General features: G+C 54.2%; 1 protein-coding gene and 1 long non-coding RNA gene across 6 annotated transcripts in view; one reads left to right on the top strand and one right to left on the bottom strand.

Moving 5' to 3' along the window:
• Positions 1-17,185, top strand: part of AKNA (AT-hook transcription factor) — a 55,626-nt gene that overhangs the window by 628 nt on the left and 37,813 nt on the right. The window contains exons 1-2 of one of the 4 annotated variants that reach the window (XM_086683813.1): positions 9,047-9,248; positions 15,062-15,436. In XM_086683813.1, the coding sequence (XP_086539939.1) occupies positions 15,175-15,436 (262 nt within the window). In that variant the 5' untranslated portion in view covers positions 9,047-9,248; positions 15,062-15,174. Of the gene's footprint in view, positions 1-9,046; positions 9,249-12,966; positions 13,126-15,061; positions 15,437-17,185 lie in introns of those variants that run through there. The other 3 variants (XM_086683816.1, XM_086683815.1, XM_086683814.1) reach the window with 3 other exon arrangements.
• On the bottom strand, positions 9-14,634 carry LOC147575011 (uncharacterized). Of its 2 annotated transcripts, XR_015242973.1 has the most exons (4): positions 14,270-14,634; positions 7,529-8,370; positions 5,292-6,805; positions 9-425 (listed from the first exon to the last, which is right to left on the bottom strand). It is a non-coding gene; the product is annotated as an uncharacterized LOC147575011 (long non-coding RNA). The 2 variants fall into 2 exon arrangements; XR_015242972.1 differs by having other exon boundaries at positions 5,292-8,370.

The raw sequence follows: 17,185 nt of genomic DNA, 5'->3' as shown, positions 1-17,185 counted from the left end.
CCCCGGACGCCTAACGCAAGTTTCTTTTCCTCTTTTTGGCAAGGGGGAGGGAGGCAGAGCAAGGGCCAGCAGTGAGGATGGGCAGCTCGACAGTGGTAGGGACTGGAATGGACTGAGAAATGAGACCAGCCTTTCTCAGTACACAGATGGGGAGACTGAGGCCGAGAGAAGGGGCGCGTGTTGCCCGAAGCGCACAGCAGGGCAGGCGCAGTGCTGGCCTCTCCCCAGGGCGATGCCGCTGGCACCCACGGCGGCGTGCGACCTTGGAGGAGACTCTTCCCTCATCCTTTCCCCCCGCTATTGTGGAAAGAAATGACAGGTTGGAGAGGATCATTACCTACCTTTCAAAAGCTTCTGCTTCTCAGTGATAAAGTTGGAAGGGAAAGTTGCTGATAACAAGCCCGGGCTATTTTGAAGCTTTGAGCCTGAGACAGGTTGTAGAGAAAAGAGACATTGTTTCTGTCCTCCAAAACGGAAGAAGAAATTGTTGAAACCGAAGCACGGAGGACTGAGGTTAGATACCTCCAGGGACTTCCCAAGAGAATTTACCAGGCGCCTCCTCTGGCGTTGGTGGGTTTGACTGTTGGTTTTGTTTTGTCAAGAAAACAGAACCTGAGGGGGCTTAAGTCTAGCTTAGGGTGATAGACCCCTTGGTGTTTTGGGGACTATTCAAGTTTTATTCCCAGTTCTTCTGCAGGAAGGAGAAGGTGCCCGCGTGGGGCCTCTGCCTCCCCGAAGCCCAGTGGTTTGCATCTGAAACATGTGATGTAGGCTGTTTCTTGCAAGGGGATTTCATCAGCTCCCACCAGCCTGAACACTCTGCCAGAAGCACCGGGGCTGGGGTTACCAGAGATGCTGGGGATGGTCCCCGCACTGCCGCTGCCATGCTGAGACAGTATTTTGGAAACTGGTGCCTGCCAAGGACATTTCAGTTTATCCCCAGGAGGGGGGAAGAAAGTATTTTTAAAGCATCCAGCTGAATCACCAGGCAAACGCCAGGTCTTTTTTGTGTTTCCTCAGTCCTGGGAGATGGGACAGATCTGGAGATGGAGAGTTAGAAGACCTGGGTTTCAATCCCCAGCCTGACTTCCATTCTGAAAGCCTCAGTTTTCCTCTCTGTTAAATGGGAATGGCAGTAGGCACTCCAGTGCCTACTGGAGAAGAGGAAACTGAGGCCCAGAGAAAGGAAGTAACAATAATATTGATAACGGTTACTGATTACTGAATGCTATATTCTCGCCACTGCGCCACGGGTTTTACTGCAATGACTGAGGTCTGGGAGGGCAGGAACTTTTGTCACCTTCTTGGTACCCAGTACAGAGCCCTACACATAGCAGGTGTTCAGTGCATTGTTGTCGATCGCCTGGATTTTATCACTTAGTGTTCACATTGTTGCCGTGAAGTGGGTGTTGTTGCTGGTCTCCTTTTACAAATGAGAAGCCTGAGGTTCAGAGAGTTTAAGTCACTCACCTGAGGTCACACAGCTTTTCTTTGGGGCTGGTCGGCCCTTACTTTGGGATGTGCAGGGGCGTGTCGTCTTGTGGGAGCTGACCGTGTGCCTCTCTCTCCGGTGCTGTGCTGGTGATACCACATTGGTAGCTTGAAATTGGCCATAAGGTGGGCATTTACACTATGGCAATCAGCAGATCAGGCCACAAATCAGGCTTTTTCTTTTCTTTTTTCTTTTTTTAAGAAAGCCACATGTGAAGGGTACTGTGGGATAGAAGGCCAGCACTGCTAGGAGGTAGAGGGTTCCTGGCAGGGCAGGAGGCCCGAGGGGTGCCAGGCCGAATGCTCCCCTAAAGTGTGGTATTTGAGAAGGAAAACCTTTCTGAGACGGGGAGCCTCGTCTGGCGTGTGAGTTGTGCAGGGCAGCCGCCATCTGACTTAGGAACAGGTCAGTTTGAGCCTGAATTCGGGGCCAAGGTGTCTGGCCTTTAACCCCAAGTGACAACAGCCATCAGTTGGTCTTTAAGCAGGGAAAGCCTTGACCAGAATGATGCTGTGGGAAGATTTAGCCCGCAGCGTGTGCCCAGGGGATTAGAGGCTGAGCCAGGGGCCGGGCCAGTGGCAAGAGGCACTAACAGACCTGGGAGCCAGGAGGAGGCTCAGAGCGCCCCACCCCCCGCCCTCCCCTTCCCCGCCCCCGCCGTGTATACATTGTCCCGTTACTTTGCATGCACACGCCTGAGGAAAGTGTTACCTTCAGTCTGTGGTTGAGGGCGTCACAGGGGTCTGGAAAAGCCACCAGATCTGGATCCAGGCCTTTGTGTCCCCAGCCCCTTACATTTTTAATTCCTGGGTCCCTCCTTCATTCCAGCATACAATCCCATCTCCTTGCCAAGTGCCGGCCACACTCTGGTGTGTTTGGCAAGAGCGACCCTTTGCTCCCAGGCCTGATCCCCCACGAGCCCCTAGATCCTTGCCAGAATCCCCTGTTCTAGGGGAGAGGCTGGGGATCAGGGCCAGAGTGGGTTGCCCAGCTGGCAGTCTTCTTGGAGTCTGGAGTCCACAGCCAAAGGCCAAGGACCGGGAGGGGCCTCAGGTGCCAGGAGGCTGCACTCAGAGCCCCACTAGGTCAAGGGGTCATTTGGAGGGTAATGCTGTGCTTGTGGCTGTGTACAGACCCAGCTCTGCCTGTCATTGCTGTGGGACTATGGGCGAGTTTTACAACCTCTCCGGGCCTTTCCTCATCTGTTAAATGCCTGGTTATGAGAATCTGATCAACACATGCCATGCCCCAAAATGTTGAGTGGGTAAGGCTAGGATCACTTCCCTTCCCTTTTATGATTTTCATATGTCGCCACATGTTGCATAAATGGCTACATGTGCAGAAAAGAGCCTGTCATATCAGAGCTTAAAAAGAGGAAGGGGGGCGGGGCACCTGCGTCGCTCCGTCGGTTGGGTGTCTGACTCTTGGTGTTGGCTCAGGTCATGATCTCATGGTTTGTGGGTTCAAACCCCGCGTCTGGCTCTCTGCTGACAGTGTGGGGCCCGCTGGGGATTCTCCCTCTCTGCTCCTCCCCCACTTGTGCTCCCTCTCTCTCAAAATAAATAAATCAGAACTGTTAAATAAAAAAGAGGAATGGGGCGCCTGGGTGGCTCAGTCGGTTGGGCGGCCGACTTCAGCTCAGGTCACGATCTCACGGTCTGTGGGTTCGAGCCCCGCATCGGGCTCTGTGCTGACAGCTCGGCGCCTGGAGCCTGCTTCCGATTCTGTGTCTCCCTCTCTCTGCCCCTCCCCCGTTCATGCTCTGTCTCTCTCTGTCTCAAAAATAAATAAAAACGTTAAAAAAAAATTTTTTTAAAGTAAAAAAAAATAAAAATAAAAAAGAGGAAGACAGAAAGTGTGGGATGGGAATTACAGAATATCACAGGGCATCAGCGCTCCAAAGGGCCTCAAAGCGCCTAACCGCTCTTCCTGACTTGCACTGGCAGGGAACCTGAGGCAGGGCATGCCCAAGGTCTCGTCAGAATGAAGCCACTACACAGGTCTGCCGTGGTGGCATGTGGGGGGGGGGGGGGAAGGGGTATAAGAACAGCGAATCTTCATTTTACTCTTATTTTTAAAGCAGCTGTTATTTTTGGAAAACACACATAAGGAGAAAGAGTAAACTTGGCTATAATTGTATTACCTAGTACTAATTACTATAAACATTGTGGCTCACCCCTCTCTCTCTCTCTCTGTTTCCCTCCCTCGTTTCCTTCTCTTCCTCCGTATGTTAACTGTTGTTCTTTGTATGTAATGGGCTCAAACTAGATACAGATGATTTTATAACGGCTCCCTCAGCGTGTCTCACGTCTATGCCACTGTATCTCCTTCCACAATAGGACCGGTGACAGCTGCATGATGCTCCTTTGAGCAGAAACATCATAATTTATTTCAGTGGTCCCCTAAGGTTGGACACCGAGGTTGCTTTCAATCTTTTCACGTACTGCAAGGTTCGGTCACAGATACAGAAGACTGTACTGTCTAGATTTGCACGGCGTGGTTCAAAGCCAGCTTCCTCTCCTGTGACATGGGGAGAATACTTCTTGCCTCCTTGGATTGGCGTAAGGATTAAATGATGACATCCTAATCCACGGAAAGGCCTTTACGTGATAGGTGTGCAATAACGTCTTGCTGTTAGCAATGCATTCACCTTTTTTTGGGGGACGCTTTTCATGGAGCGTGAATTTAAGGGTGTGTGTGTGTGTGTGTGTGTGTGCAAATGCTTATGCGTGTGTGTGTTTTGCTCGTATGGCCACACCCTCCTCATCGCCATGCGGCGGTTGGCTGAGGAAGGCCCGCATCCTCCCCTCCTTAACTCTTCAGGGCGAAGACACGGTTTCTATCTGGATTGGTGAGCCCTGGGATCATTTGGAGGCCACAGGGAAGAGGGCCACAGGGAAATGACACCATTTCTCTGCACTTGGAAGAGCTGGCCATCCCTTTTTCTGTAGAAGACCCAGAAGAGGTCTGTGGCTGATCTTAGGGGAGCTCCAGAGCCAGGAAAATTAAACTCAGTCCTGCAGGGAGCAGGCCATATGGGCGTTTCACGGGTATGGCCAAAGTCATTTATTCATGAGCTCTGTGCCAGCTGGGCTGTGGGCCAGGACTTTAGGCCCATAGCCTCATTTATCATCCCAACAATTCTGTGAAGTCCGTATTACCCCCATTTTACAGAAAAGAAATCTGGGGTTCAGAGAGGTAGCCACTTGCCCAAGGACACACAGGTTTCAAAGAGAAGGTGGAGATCTCTGCCCATAAAGCACATGTTCCAGAAGCCCCTGTACCTTGCAGCCTCCCATCACCATGGCGTTTCTACTGGTGTTGGCAAGTGGAATCAAAGAACCCAGGAGATTTAGTGCTAGAAGGTTATTTCTGACAACCTCAGAAGTAATCTCATCAAGCCTCAAGATTTCCAGGCTAAGGGAGGGGAAGGCACTTGTTCAGTGACACTCAGGCTGTCACATGGGTCTCTGCTTCCCCAGTTCTTCTTGGCCAGCTCACCTACCACCCAAATTCCCTGCGGGCTTTAACTACAGGGTAAATTCAGCAGCCTGGGCCAGAAGGAGTGGATGACCTTGGGGGGGGGGTTCATTTCTTTCCCAAGGAAGGGAGTCCCCATGAATTCTGAAGCTGCCAGTCCCCAATTTCCCCTCAATGGCTGGAAAGCCCTGTGGCCTCACTGTACCTCCGGGGCTCGGGACGTTGTGTTCAAGGTAGGTCACCCCAATGAGCAAGGCCCATCCCAGTCCCGAGCCATGTCCTGGGCCGCACCAGAAGTCTTAGAGAAAGGCAGACCTACCTTCCATTCTGGTTATCACGCTGGGCACTTAGGTGGGGCTCAAGAGGGAATGTGGACGGAGGGCGGGGAGCCGATGGCTGAGTGATGGGCAGTAGGAGGGTGGTTGAGGATGGCCTTCGAGGTGCTGGAGCCTCACGACCCAGGGGCTAAAGGGGACAAATGGCCAAAGGCTTGCTGGGCCCCTGCGGCCAGGAGGCAGGCTTGTGCAGATTCAGCAGGACATGGGCACGCTTCTGGTAAAAGTACTCAAGGCTGGGGTCCAAAGGATTTTGTTGTTGCTTTGTTTTTGTTGGGTGACCAGAACGTAATCCCTTCCCCATCTCTGGGCCTCCGTTTCCTTACCTGTAAACGAGATCGCGCTCCTGTCCTGCCCATTTCCCAAGGCTATTCTTGAAGCATCTTGTGCAATAAAGGACGAGAAAGCAGTTTAGAAAAGCCCCCGAGGGCGTCTGGGTGCCTCAGTCAGTTAAGCATCCGACTCTTGATTTCGGCTCAGGTCTTGATCTCACACCCAGTCCGTGAGTTCGAGCTCAGCATCAGGTTCTGAGCTGATAGCGTGGAGCCTGCTTGGGAATCTCTCTCCCCTTCTCTCTCGCCCCTTTCCCCATCTCTCTCAAAATAATAAATAAATAAACTTAGAAGAAAAAGAAAAAGCCCCTGAAAGGCTCTGTGTGGAACGAGAGCTTCATTGTCGATTTAGAACGTTGGTTTAGTGAATTGCAGTTAGTTGGTAATAAGCTGTCCGCCCAATTTTATCGTGCACAGATATTAACGATCTCTGCAGGCTGCAGTGGTGTGAACACCGAGCATTGTTGTTAAGAGGTGGATGATTGTGGGCGTCAATCTCTACTGGCACTCACCAGCTTTGTGACTGCAGGCAGGTTTCTTGGGCTCTCTGGGCCTCTGTTTACCCACCTGTAAAATGGGCATGTCACACCAGCCTGACTGGCTTGCTGTGAGGGCCACAGCCACCGCATGGGCAACTGGCTAGATTCAGTAGATCATCCAGCGTGTATTTACTGTGCTTCTACTGTGTGTCAAGCCCCGTGCTGGGCACTGGGGATATAATGGTGAGCACTTCAGAGTTCCCAGTCATCAGGAAGACAGACCTGAGGTCTAATTCCAAATGGATCCCCGAGGAGGGCACGTGGGGGCTAAGATCTGCAGGTTGCCTAGAAGTTCCCAGGGAGAAGAAGTGGGGTTGAGTTTGTCCTAGGAACAGTGGGGAGCACCCTGAGGAGGGTGGAGAGGGGGGAGTAGGGAGAGGCTGGACCAGCACCTTCTTCACTTCTTTCTCAGAGCAGCGGGCAGGACAGGAGTGTTTCCAGCACAGATGGACCATGTTTGCACGCTTTTGTTTTGGAACGATTGCAGTGGTGCAGGGTGGCGAGGAATGGATTGGAGGGGCCCCAGAGCTTTCCAGGAGAGGCCGCGTGTGGATGCGGTGATGGGGCAGGTTCTGGTGAGACTGAGGCAATGAAACCGATAGGAGTCGATGATGGACCGTTCACGGGCTGTAAGGGAGAGGGAGATGTCCAGAACGACGGTCACTTGTGTTTGCGCACCTGGGCAAGAGATGGGGCAGCTTTGGAGGGTGGCGGTGTCATGAGGTCACCGTGGGATGTGTTGCTTTAAGCAGAATCTGGCCCGTGGGGGAGATGGTGTGCCAGGAGGGGGTGCGGCACAAGCAAAGGCAGGGAGGAGCGCTGGTGAGACTTGGGGGGTGGGGGGGGGGGCAGGGAGGTGGACCAGTGTGCTGCTTTCCTTGGTGTTAGGCGGCTGCCCCTAAGATGGATTTGGGGTTATCTGGGGGCCGTGGGGCGTGTCTAGCTGAGGCAGCCACCTGGCCCTGATGGCAGGGCTGCCTGGGTTAATGACCAGGGAGGGAGGGTGAGTGAGTGACGGGCCGTCAGGGAAGCCCGCCCCTCGCACAATGGCCCACATGGTCACCAGAACTGGCAGGCGGGGCCTCATTAGGGTCTGGCCCTGCTCCACTTCGGGCTGGGGGCTGCGGGGAGAGCCTTACCACCCAGATGTGTGCAGAAGGCAGGGAAGAGGGTGGAGGGGTGGGGTGATGGCTGGGATGAGGGCATCCGGTTCTAGCTCTGGCTTTGCCAGATACTCACAAACTAACCTTGGGAAAGTCCATCCCTTATTCCTTCATTTGTTCGTTCATTCGTTCATTCGTTCATTCATCCGTGTTCCAGGCCCCCAGCTGTACGCTTCGCAGGTCTTACCTCATTGAATCCTGGCAGCCGCCCTGTGGGGGGGGCCACACTTCTTATCCCTGTTTTACAGATGAAGAAACGGGCTGAGGGCGGTGGAGTCTCCAAGGTCACAGAGCTAGCGAGAGGTGGGGCTGGGATTGGAATCCAGGTCTACCCTGACTCAGGATCCATTTTCCTTTCCTTCTGGTTCTCAAATCTGGCTGCTCATCAGAATTGCCTGGAGAATCGTTTTTTGGACAATAGACGCCAGATTTTTTCCTTTTTCTTTTTGTTTCCTGAATCGGAACCCCTGGATCCTCCATGGGGCCATGCCCCCACTCCTGCCTCTCCCTCTTGGCTCGCTCTCCTCTGGGGACGCAGCTCTGCTGTTCTCAGGGAAAGCCCAGCTGGTTCCCACTTTGCCCTCTGCACTTGCCCTTCCAGAATACTCTGCTGCCGGCCTTTCCTGTGACTTACTCCTGCCTCTGTCTTCAGTCCCTTGTTCGAATGTCACCTTCTCAAGGAGACCTTCCTGGCCATCCCCAAACCCTCCTCTCCAACCCCTTACTCTCTGAGCCGCAGATTCTTGACCCGGGCCACATATCCTGGTCACCTGGGACACTTTAACGTGGCGGATGTCCAGAGACTGATTCTGTTGGTCTGAGTCAGCCGCAGGCATCAGGCTTACCAAAAGCAGCCTGGGATATGGATCAGGGCTCCATCCCACCCTTGTCGGTCTTATCCATCCCTCTCCACGTTTGTTTACCGGCTGTGTTTATTGGAGTGGAGCAAGGACTTGGCCTGTCTTGCACCTTGCCATGTTCCCAGTACCGTGAAAAGCACCCAGCGGACAGGAGGAGCTCCGCAAGAACCTTGTCAAATGAATGAATGGGATGAGGGAAACGTGGGGAAAGGTAGCTTGCCCTCTGATTAGCTCTGGGGACAACAGGGGACATTCACCCTATCAGTCACTTCCCCACCTCCAGTGCTGCCTACAAAATCCCACTGTAGCTACAGGCCCAGCTTAGGGTGAGGACAGGGTTGTGGGCGGGGGGCAGGGAGGATGGCAGGCATCGCTGCAGCCTCCCTAAGGTATTGGTTGCAGGATGGAAGGCAGGACAGGAAATCAGAGCTGCAAGGGTGCCAAGCAAGCATCCAGTGTGAGCTCGCATTGTGCAGGTGAGCACCAGGGCCTGGGGAGGGAGGGAGCCTCAGCCAAGGTCATGCCCTAGAGGGTAAGGGCTACAGAAAAAGCTCCCAGAGGGTTGCAGCTGTTGAGGCCTCCTCCCAGGCTCAGCATGCTGTGTGACCTCGGCCAAGCCTCTGACCTTCCCTGGAACCTCAGTGTCATCGGTCTGTACTTTGGCTGAGAGGGCCCCAATCCCTGATGTCCGGAGACTCTGCCGTCCTTTCCTGGGCTGCGAGATCCGACCCGCAGAGAGCTCGCAAGGGGTTAAGCTCCTCCTGCTGACTCTCACTCCGCACGCAGACAAACCCCCTCCTTCTGACAAACACTTGTAGGAAATCAGGCTGGGCGCTTCCTGCCCAGGCGAGGCGGCCTCAGCCGCAGCAGGGGCGGGGAGAGGTGGGGAGCGATGCTTGTCTGTGAGCAGCAGCTCGGGCTGGCAGAGCGGCCTGGAGGCGGGCCAGGGCGCCATGGAGGCGGGGGGCTCCCCAGGTTTGGAACAAAGACCTCACAGGCAGGTCCCCTGAGCCTGGGCCAGCAGGATGGTGGTGGAGCCCAAGAGAGGTAAGGGAGTGAGGAGGGCAGGGGAGGCCGCCTTCCCTCTGGGCTGGCCAGTCACAGACTCTCTGGGACAGTCAGGGCAGCTGGACCAGCCCAGCCAGGAAGTTACAGCTGTGGCAGCTGTTACTACTTCTCTCCCAGCTCAGGGAGACTGGCCCCCGGGGCATGGGTGGATTTCACGGGGATTTCTTCAAGCTTCCGGGTGCTGGATCCCAGTCTGAGCTCTAGTCTGAGCTCTGATTCTGATCTCTGTGAATTTGGACAAGCACTGGTCCCTCTCTGTGCCTGGGGTGTCCTAATCAGCACACGCAGAGTTAGTCCCTGGGCTGCTAAGGGGCCTCAAAGGTGATGCTCGGATGAGGGGCAGGCCAGGAGGCAGCAGGGGGGTCCCCACTAAAGAGCGGCCCCTTCCGTGGTGTGTAAGGGCCAAGGGAGGAGCAGACACAGCCGGGCTCTTCAGGCAGGCGGGGCTAGAGTCCGCAGCGGCCAGGGTACCCTTCCTCTTTCTCCTCGGCCTCTGATGTGGAGAGAGCTGGGGGCAGGAGGGGGTACATCCAGCTGGTGCTTCCTCAAGGGATTAGTTTCTTGGTGGGAACCTCTTGAGTACAGTGGGTCTGTGCCCTGCCAGCTGCTCAGGGAGGGCAGCTGAGTTTGGGGCTCTGAGCTCAGCCCTTTTGGAGGGGCCCAGGCACTTGATATGGGGAGTCTTCCTTCCCCTTCCTCCTGTCCTCACCCCGAGTCTGATGGACTTGGTTTCCCAGTCATGGTCCCTAGGTCTGAATCCCTGGCCGCGTTTCCTGTGTGCGAGGTCTTGGGAGAGCCAGCCACCTCTCTACGACTCCGTTTTCTCATGTGGGAGATGTCAGGGTGGACATAGGAGTGGGGAGGGGTCACCCTGCACAGCCCTGGCTGGATTAGAAGGGGCATCGGAAGGCGTGGGGAGGCAAAGGTGGGCTGCATGGCTGCAGTCGGCATAGGAGACATAAAGACAAGGGTCCTCAGTTTTGGAGTGGCTGAAGTGGGCAGAGGAACCCTGTGGGGGTGGCCGACCCACTCGGGAACTGGAGAAGAGACCAGAAGGGGCTCACAGACCCCTGAGAGAGCCGGGGCAGGGCCAGTGGCAGGGAGAGAGGAGCCATACAAAAGGAGGGGGGAGCCATACAAAAGGTCGGTGCTTCCCGGTGAGGTAGTTTCTCCAAGGCAAGCAGGGACCTTGAACCTGACAGCCCAGCACCTGAGGGGATTGAGGGCTGTTTTGGGCTCAACCCCTAGTTCTCATGGCTGGGGCCTTCACCCAACCCCCCTGCCTTTCAGGAGCCACCCTGTGGCCCTCGTGCAGGCTGACTGGAACAACCCAGCCTTTGACTGTCATTCAAGGACCCCTGCCCATAGCTCTCAGTCAGGGTCTGTTCATACTTTCAGACCTCTGTGCCTTGGACTATGCTGTTCCCTCTGCCTGGAATGCCTCTCCCCACAGATTCTTCCCCCCAAATCCTCCTTGCCCAGCTTCATGCTTCCTTCATCAATAACCCTCTGTATTGTCACCTACTCCCCCCCCCCCCCCACCGCCGTTGAAACTTTGGAACACTTTGACTCATTTCAGTGTTCCTTGTGACTTCCATAGTGGTTGGCACACAGTAGAAGGTCATAGGTTTTTTTAAGTTAATTTGCACCCACTGGGTGTTCAATATACATCTTTGTTACTTTGTAGTGGGTCCTCAGGATGGAGGAGGGAGTTAGCAGTTCTGAAGCTGTTGCCCTCAGGAGCCAAAGTCAACCGGGAACCTCAAGGTTCACTTAGCTACCACCCAGCCCACCTTAATGGGGCAGTCACTCCTTAGAGTAGCAAGGCAGGTGACGTTCTCCCCATTTTACAGGGAGGGAAGGTTAAGCACAGCCGTTGACCGGGAAGCAACAGCATCAGACCTGGAACCTGGTCTCCAGGTGCCCAGCGACTTCTCTTTCTTGCACCAGCGGTGAGGGCGGGTCCTCATCCCTGCCCGAGGTTGGCATGTGGTTGGCGTCCAAGTGTGTTTGTTGACTGACCCACTGAGTGGCTGGCTGTGCTCTGGGCTCCGAGGCACCGAGGGCCGTGGCTTGCGTGGAAGACAGAGGCCTTGCTCAGGAGAGGCTCCTGGGTTTCACAGCCGGGGGAGCACGCACACCACTCCAACTAATGACCGCAGCTGCCTCTGATGTGCAGCTGCCCCTGGTCGCAGTGAGTTTCTGCGAAGACTGAGTCATCCCGGGAGACAGGATGTTCCTCTCCGTGCGCCCGGAGGCCTCTGTGATTGGGCAGCCGGCTTTGCAGCATGGCTAGAAAAAAAGCCCTTTAAAAAGTCACAAAACCACATGCCTCCCTGGCCCCTTCCTCAGTGGAGATTTCAGGAAGAGAAGAGCCCTTAGCACCTCCCACGCCTCTCCAAGTGGCAGGGGCCAGAAGGCCCAGTCGTCCCTAAAGGGTGAGCCTTGCCAGGGACGTTCACTTAAATGCAGATTCCTGGGCCCTATCCCAAGGCCGCTGACTGAGTCTTTGCGTGGACCTAGGAATCTGCATTCTTAGAGGACTCCTAAGAATACTCAGGCTAGAGGCCCACTGAGATTCCCGAGAGGGGTGCAGGCCCCCCAGAGGGTATGGGAAGCAAGGATTAGAGCTTCTCTTTAAAAGATTTTTCTACCTCATGTTTTGTTTTTGTTTTTTTTTTTTTCAACATTTTTTATTTATTTTTGGGACAGAAAGAGACAGAGCATGAACGGGGGAGGGTCAGAGAGAGAGGGAGACACAGAATCGGAAACAGGCTCCAGGCTCCGAGCCATCAGCCCAGAGCCTGACGCGGGGCTCGAACTCACGGACCGCGAGATCGTGACCTGGCTGAAGTCGGACGCTTAACCGACTGCGCCACCCAAGCGCCCCTGTTTTTTTTTTTTAAGTTTATTTATTTCTTTGGAGAAAGAGAGAAAGGAGCAGAGAGAGGAGAGAGAGAATCCCAAGCAGTCTCTGTGCTGTCAGTGCAGAGCCCGACACGGGGCTTGAACTCACGAAACATGAGACCATGACCTGAGCTGAAACCAAGAGTCAGGCATCTAACTGACTGGGCCACCCACGTGCCCTTCTAGTGCAGCTTTTTAAAAATTTATTTTTGGACATATTTTTTCTAATGCATGTATTTTTTTTCCTATACACCAGCATGAGGATGCGTGTATCTAAAGATATTAATAGAGAGAGAGAGAGAGCAAGTCTATTTTTCTGACGAGTTTTGTGATAGAAAATTGGAGATTACCGGCTCAGATGAATAGTTTCAAGTCAAGCCACTGTTCCATGCCGACCTTCAGTTTTCTCTTCTGAAAAATACTTTTCCTGTGACCTGCCTCCCTGTTTGGGACGAGGGCAGGTGGAGAATGTGCAAGGAAGCTTCTAGCCCAGGCCGGCACAGGGTGAGCCCCGCATATGTGTTGGGGGTCACGGGGAGGCCTGCTGGGTGATCTGGCGGAAGTTCTGGTGGGGAGAGAGGAAGACTGGGGGTGGGGGAGAGAATGAGGCCCCCCGAGCCCTAGTACAGGATCAGGGGTTGCAGCCAGAGGCCGTAGAATGGGGTTCCCTCCCTGTCCTCACCCCAGCCCTTTGAGGAGGCTGCCGCCTTTCTTGTGATGCACCGTTCCCCGGGGAACGTTCTATCCAGAAATAGTTGCCGGCTGACTTTTCTCAACCGTATAAATCAAGGCTCTGACCGAGACCCAAGTGCTCATAAGGCTGCAGGGACACAGACCTGTCAGTCCTCCCGGGAGGCCTAGAAGTATACACCATGGTCTCCACAGCACGGAGGGAAGAGCCCGGGCCTGGGTTGTGTGGTGACCTTTCACCCCAGCGTTGTCTTGGCAGGTGGGTGCCTTCGGAGTGAGGATTTTGTATGAGCTAACGAGACCGCTGCTCTGTGGGCTGGGTGCTTGGGAAGTATCGGCGGTAGTGGGAAAGAAGGAGGGGAGAGGAGATGAGGGGGAGAGAAAGAAGGAAAGGAGGGAAAGGGGGAGGGGACAGAAGGAAGGGGGAGCCCTTCTCCAGCTGTCTTTCCCTGCCTCTGGTCCCTCCGCAGCCAGGCTCCCTCTTCTGGCCCCCTCTCCCCAGGCAGTCGGAGGGGAAACTTGCAAGTGTGCTGTCCTGTGCCTGGGATGCCCTGAATGGACCCGAGAGGCCCTGCTGGACCTGGCCACTGTGTCCCCTTGCCCACACTCTGTTGTCAGAGCTCCCGGACCCTGCCCCAATACCACAGCCATAGGGGGAACCACTTCCTGTTGCCCCTCCTGCCCCTGCACTCCATGGACACGCTCTCTCTCTCTTTTTTAAATTTAGGTGAAATTCACGTCACATAAAATTAACTTTTTTATTATTTTTTAAACATTTATTTATTTTTGAGAGAGAGAGAGAGAGAGCAAGTGGGAAAGGAACAGAGACAGGGAGACAGAGAATCCAAAGCAGGCTCCATGCTGTGAGCACAGAGCCTGACACAGGGCTCAAACTCACGAACCGAACTGTGAGATCATGACCTGAGCCAAAATCAAGAGACGGCTGCTTACCCGACTGATCCACCCAGGCGCCCTATTTTTTTTTTTTTTAATGTTTATTTATTTATTTTGACAGAGAGTGTGTGTGAACCAAGGAGGGGCAGAGAGAGAGAGAGAGAGAGAGAGAGAGGGAGAGAGAGAGAATCCCAGTCAGGCTCTGTGCCGTCAAAGTGGAGCCCGACCCCGGGCTCTGTCTCACACACCTTGAGATCATGACCTGAGCTGACGTCTAGAGTCGGACGCTCAACCGACTGAGCCTCCCAGGTGCCCCCGAAATTAACCACTTTAAAAGGAGCAATTCATTGACTATATTTATAAGGTTGTGCCACCGCCACCTGTATCTATTTCCAAAACATTTTCATCACCCCAAAAGGAAACCTCATACCCACAAAGCAGTCGCCCCCCATTCCGCCCTCCCCCAGCGCCTGGGAACTGCAGGCTGCTTTCCGTCTCTGTGGGTTTACCTATTCTGGAAATTTCGTAGAAATGGAGTCCTGCTGTGTGTGATCCGTGCCTGGCTCCTTTCACTCAGCCTCAGGTTCTTCAGGTTCGTCCTTGTGATGTGAGTCAGTTCTGTCCTTTTAATGGCTCGGTGCTAGGACGCTGCACGTGCACACGCACACTGTGCATCCGCTCATCCTCTGGTCGACATTTGGGTCACGTCCGCCTTTTGGCTGTTACGCGTGGTGCTGCTCTGAACGTACGTGTATTGGTTTGAGTACCTGTGTTCAATTATTTGGAGTACTGGAACGTCCCAGTGTGAATTCTTACCCGAGGGGGGTCAGGAAAGGTTCCCAGAGGAAGTGGCTTGTGGACTAAACACCCCCCCCCGCCCCCGCCCCGTCCTGCCCCACCCCGTGCTTCTCAGGTCGTGCTCGCCTCGATTTGTAGCTGCTGCCTCTTTGTCTGCTTCCTCCTGGGGCTCTCAGCTCTCATGTGGGCAGGGGCTGCGCCCAGCGCCCATGCACGCAGCCTTGCACACGGTGGTATCACTGGAATACGTGGACCTCTTGCCAGTGTGCGGGACTCTGGCTCCCGACCCTGTGTCTCGGGTAATCTTACAAAAGTCTGGAGGGAGAGGAATTATCCCCCCTAGCTTTATTGAGGAAAATGGAGGCGGCGTGACTTGCTCAAGGTCACACGGCCTCAAGGGGTGGGAGCCAGGAGCTGACCCAGGGCTTTCTGGTTCCAGAGCTCCTCTGATGCAGGGAGGGGACGGGAGGAGTGATGCTGTCCCCGGATTGTGTCCCCGACAGGCTGCAGGCAGCATGGATGGTACTGAGACGAGCCGGCGGTGACTCAGGCGCCCACAGTGGCGGCTCCGTGTCCTGAAGATGAAGTGGCCCAGGTGGAGTGCTGGCTAGGCCCGATGGCCAGCTCCAGGACGGAGGTGTGCTGGGCCGAGCCGGGCCTGGGGAAGGGGCCCCGGCGGCGACGCTGGGCCTGGGCCGAAGAGAAAAAGGATGCCGATGGGATACGGGGAAAAGAGGGGCCCTTTCCCAGTGCCACCAGCCCTGAGCTCCTGGAGGACTTCCGGCTGGGGCAGCCGCACCTGCAGCCACCAGGGTGGGGCCCGGCCCCGCAGCCAGCTGAGCGTCCGGCTTCTGAGTGCGGAGAGTCCGCAGGAGAGGGTGAGACCGGTGCCCCCTGAGCAACCCGTCTCCTGGTGGGGGGTGGGGAGTGGAGGGCGTTTTAGTGACTTTTTAAAAATGACAATCCATGAAGCCTATCATTTAAAAATGTCAAAGGTCTGAGTTACATAAGCGGTAGTGCCCCTTGCAGGAATATCAGAAAATACAAGCAAAAAGAGAAAAAACTAAAAAAATTACTTATTATCCGGAGAAATGCTCCTTTCCATATGTTTATATGCGAATGTAGTGTGCATTCTATGACCGACAGGGTAACCTGCTTTCGTGTAACTTTAATAGACAGGACATTTCCCCAGCTCGTCATATATCTCTCCACAAACCATTCTTTTTTTTTTTTAATGTTTATTTTATTTTAGAGAGAGAGAGAGAGAGAGAGAGTGAGCACAGGAGGGGCAGAGAGAGAGAGGGAGAGAGAGTCCCAAGCAGGTTCCGCACTGACAGCTGTGAGCCCGACACACCTGGGCCGAAATCGGATGCTCAACCGAATGAGCCACCCAGGTGCCCCTCCACAAATCATTCCTAATGCCTGCAAAGGAGTTTTCTGGTGTGGCTCTTCCATAATCTGGGGGCCAATCTCGTGCTGGGCATATGGGTGGTTTCTCGTTTTTGCTATTACAAATAATGCAGAGATGAATGTCATTAGTACATCTTTGTATATTTGATTTGATAATGACCTTGGTAATTTAAGTTGCTTGGTCCAGGGGTTACCCCCATTTTTAAGATTTTTTAAAAATCCCAATCAGTGATGAGAATGTTGGCCTCCCTTATTTTCTAAAGTAAGTGTTTCCCTTGCATCGAGACAGCTTACACTAAATTCCTAGTTCCGCTGAGAGGTGCCTTCTCTCTGAGTCTTGGTTTTCCCATCTGCGAAGTGGGAGTAGTGATAGCATTGAGAATAGCTAGAGCTTGATATGAGATGTCTGTTGCACTTACAATAGGATTGAAATGTCCAGACTTAGGATTCTGTGAATCAGGCAGGCCCCTGTGGATGGTAGAAATTGTGCCATGACCCAAAGTTCTTTATGCCAGGTCTGCTTAAAGTGAGGTTTGCCCACAGCTATTCACTGGAGAGCCATTAACCCCTCAGGGAAAGGTAACTGGCATACACTGGGATGAAAAGGCAAGGGCAGAAGCATCTCTTCCTGAGGTCACATGGTAACCCCTTGCTATGATGTAATAGCTGCTGCCACGTCCCTTGCCCTTACAGTGTGCCAGCCACAGGGCTGGGCAGGGCTCAAGTCGTGTCTGCTTCCCTCCTCACCACCTTCTGCCAGGTAGGAAGGACTAGCCTCCAGTCCAAGTCAGGGTTGCCAGAGAGGTCAGCAACTTGCCCATGGCCCCCAGTAAGGGATCAGAGGAGCCAAGATTGAACCCAGGTCTGCCTGGCCCCAAAGACTGCTTTCCTCACCTCACTGTGTGATCCCCAGCAGCAGAGACTAACTCGCCAGCATGACTGGGACTTTGGTCCTCAGTTCAGGACTACTCTGAGCCACTGCACGATCTTTGACAATTACTCAACCTCTCTGGGCTTCACATGTGCTGCTGTAAACAAGAGAGACTTGCTGAAGGAGATTTTAAGGAGTTGAAGGATGTAGAGGTGCCAGGGGGAAAGGCCAGAGGGGAGCAAAGAGTGATACAAGGGTTATGACAAAGGTGCATCAGCCCAGGGCAGAGGGTCTGCGCTTGATGACCCAGACTGTGCCTCATGAAACTTTGGGTCTATTCCTGAGG

The sequence above is a fragment of the Puma concolor genome, chromosome D4 (genome assembly GCF_028749965.1).
Source record: "Puma concolor isolate L17-30 chromosome D4, mPumCon1.1.hap2, whole genome shotgun sequence".
Taxonomy (NCBI): domain Eukaryota; kingdom Metazoa; phylum Chordata; class Mammalia; order Carnivora; family Felidae; genus Puma; species Puma concolor.
The sequence above is the reverse complement of the archived record's forward strand: the minus strand, read 5'-3'. Positions and strand labels throughout refer to the sequence as shown.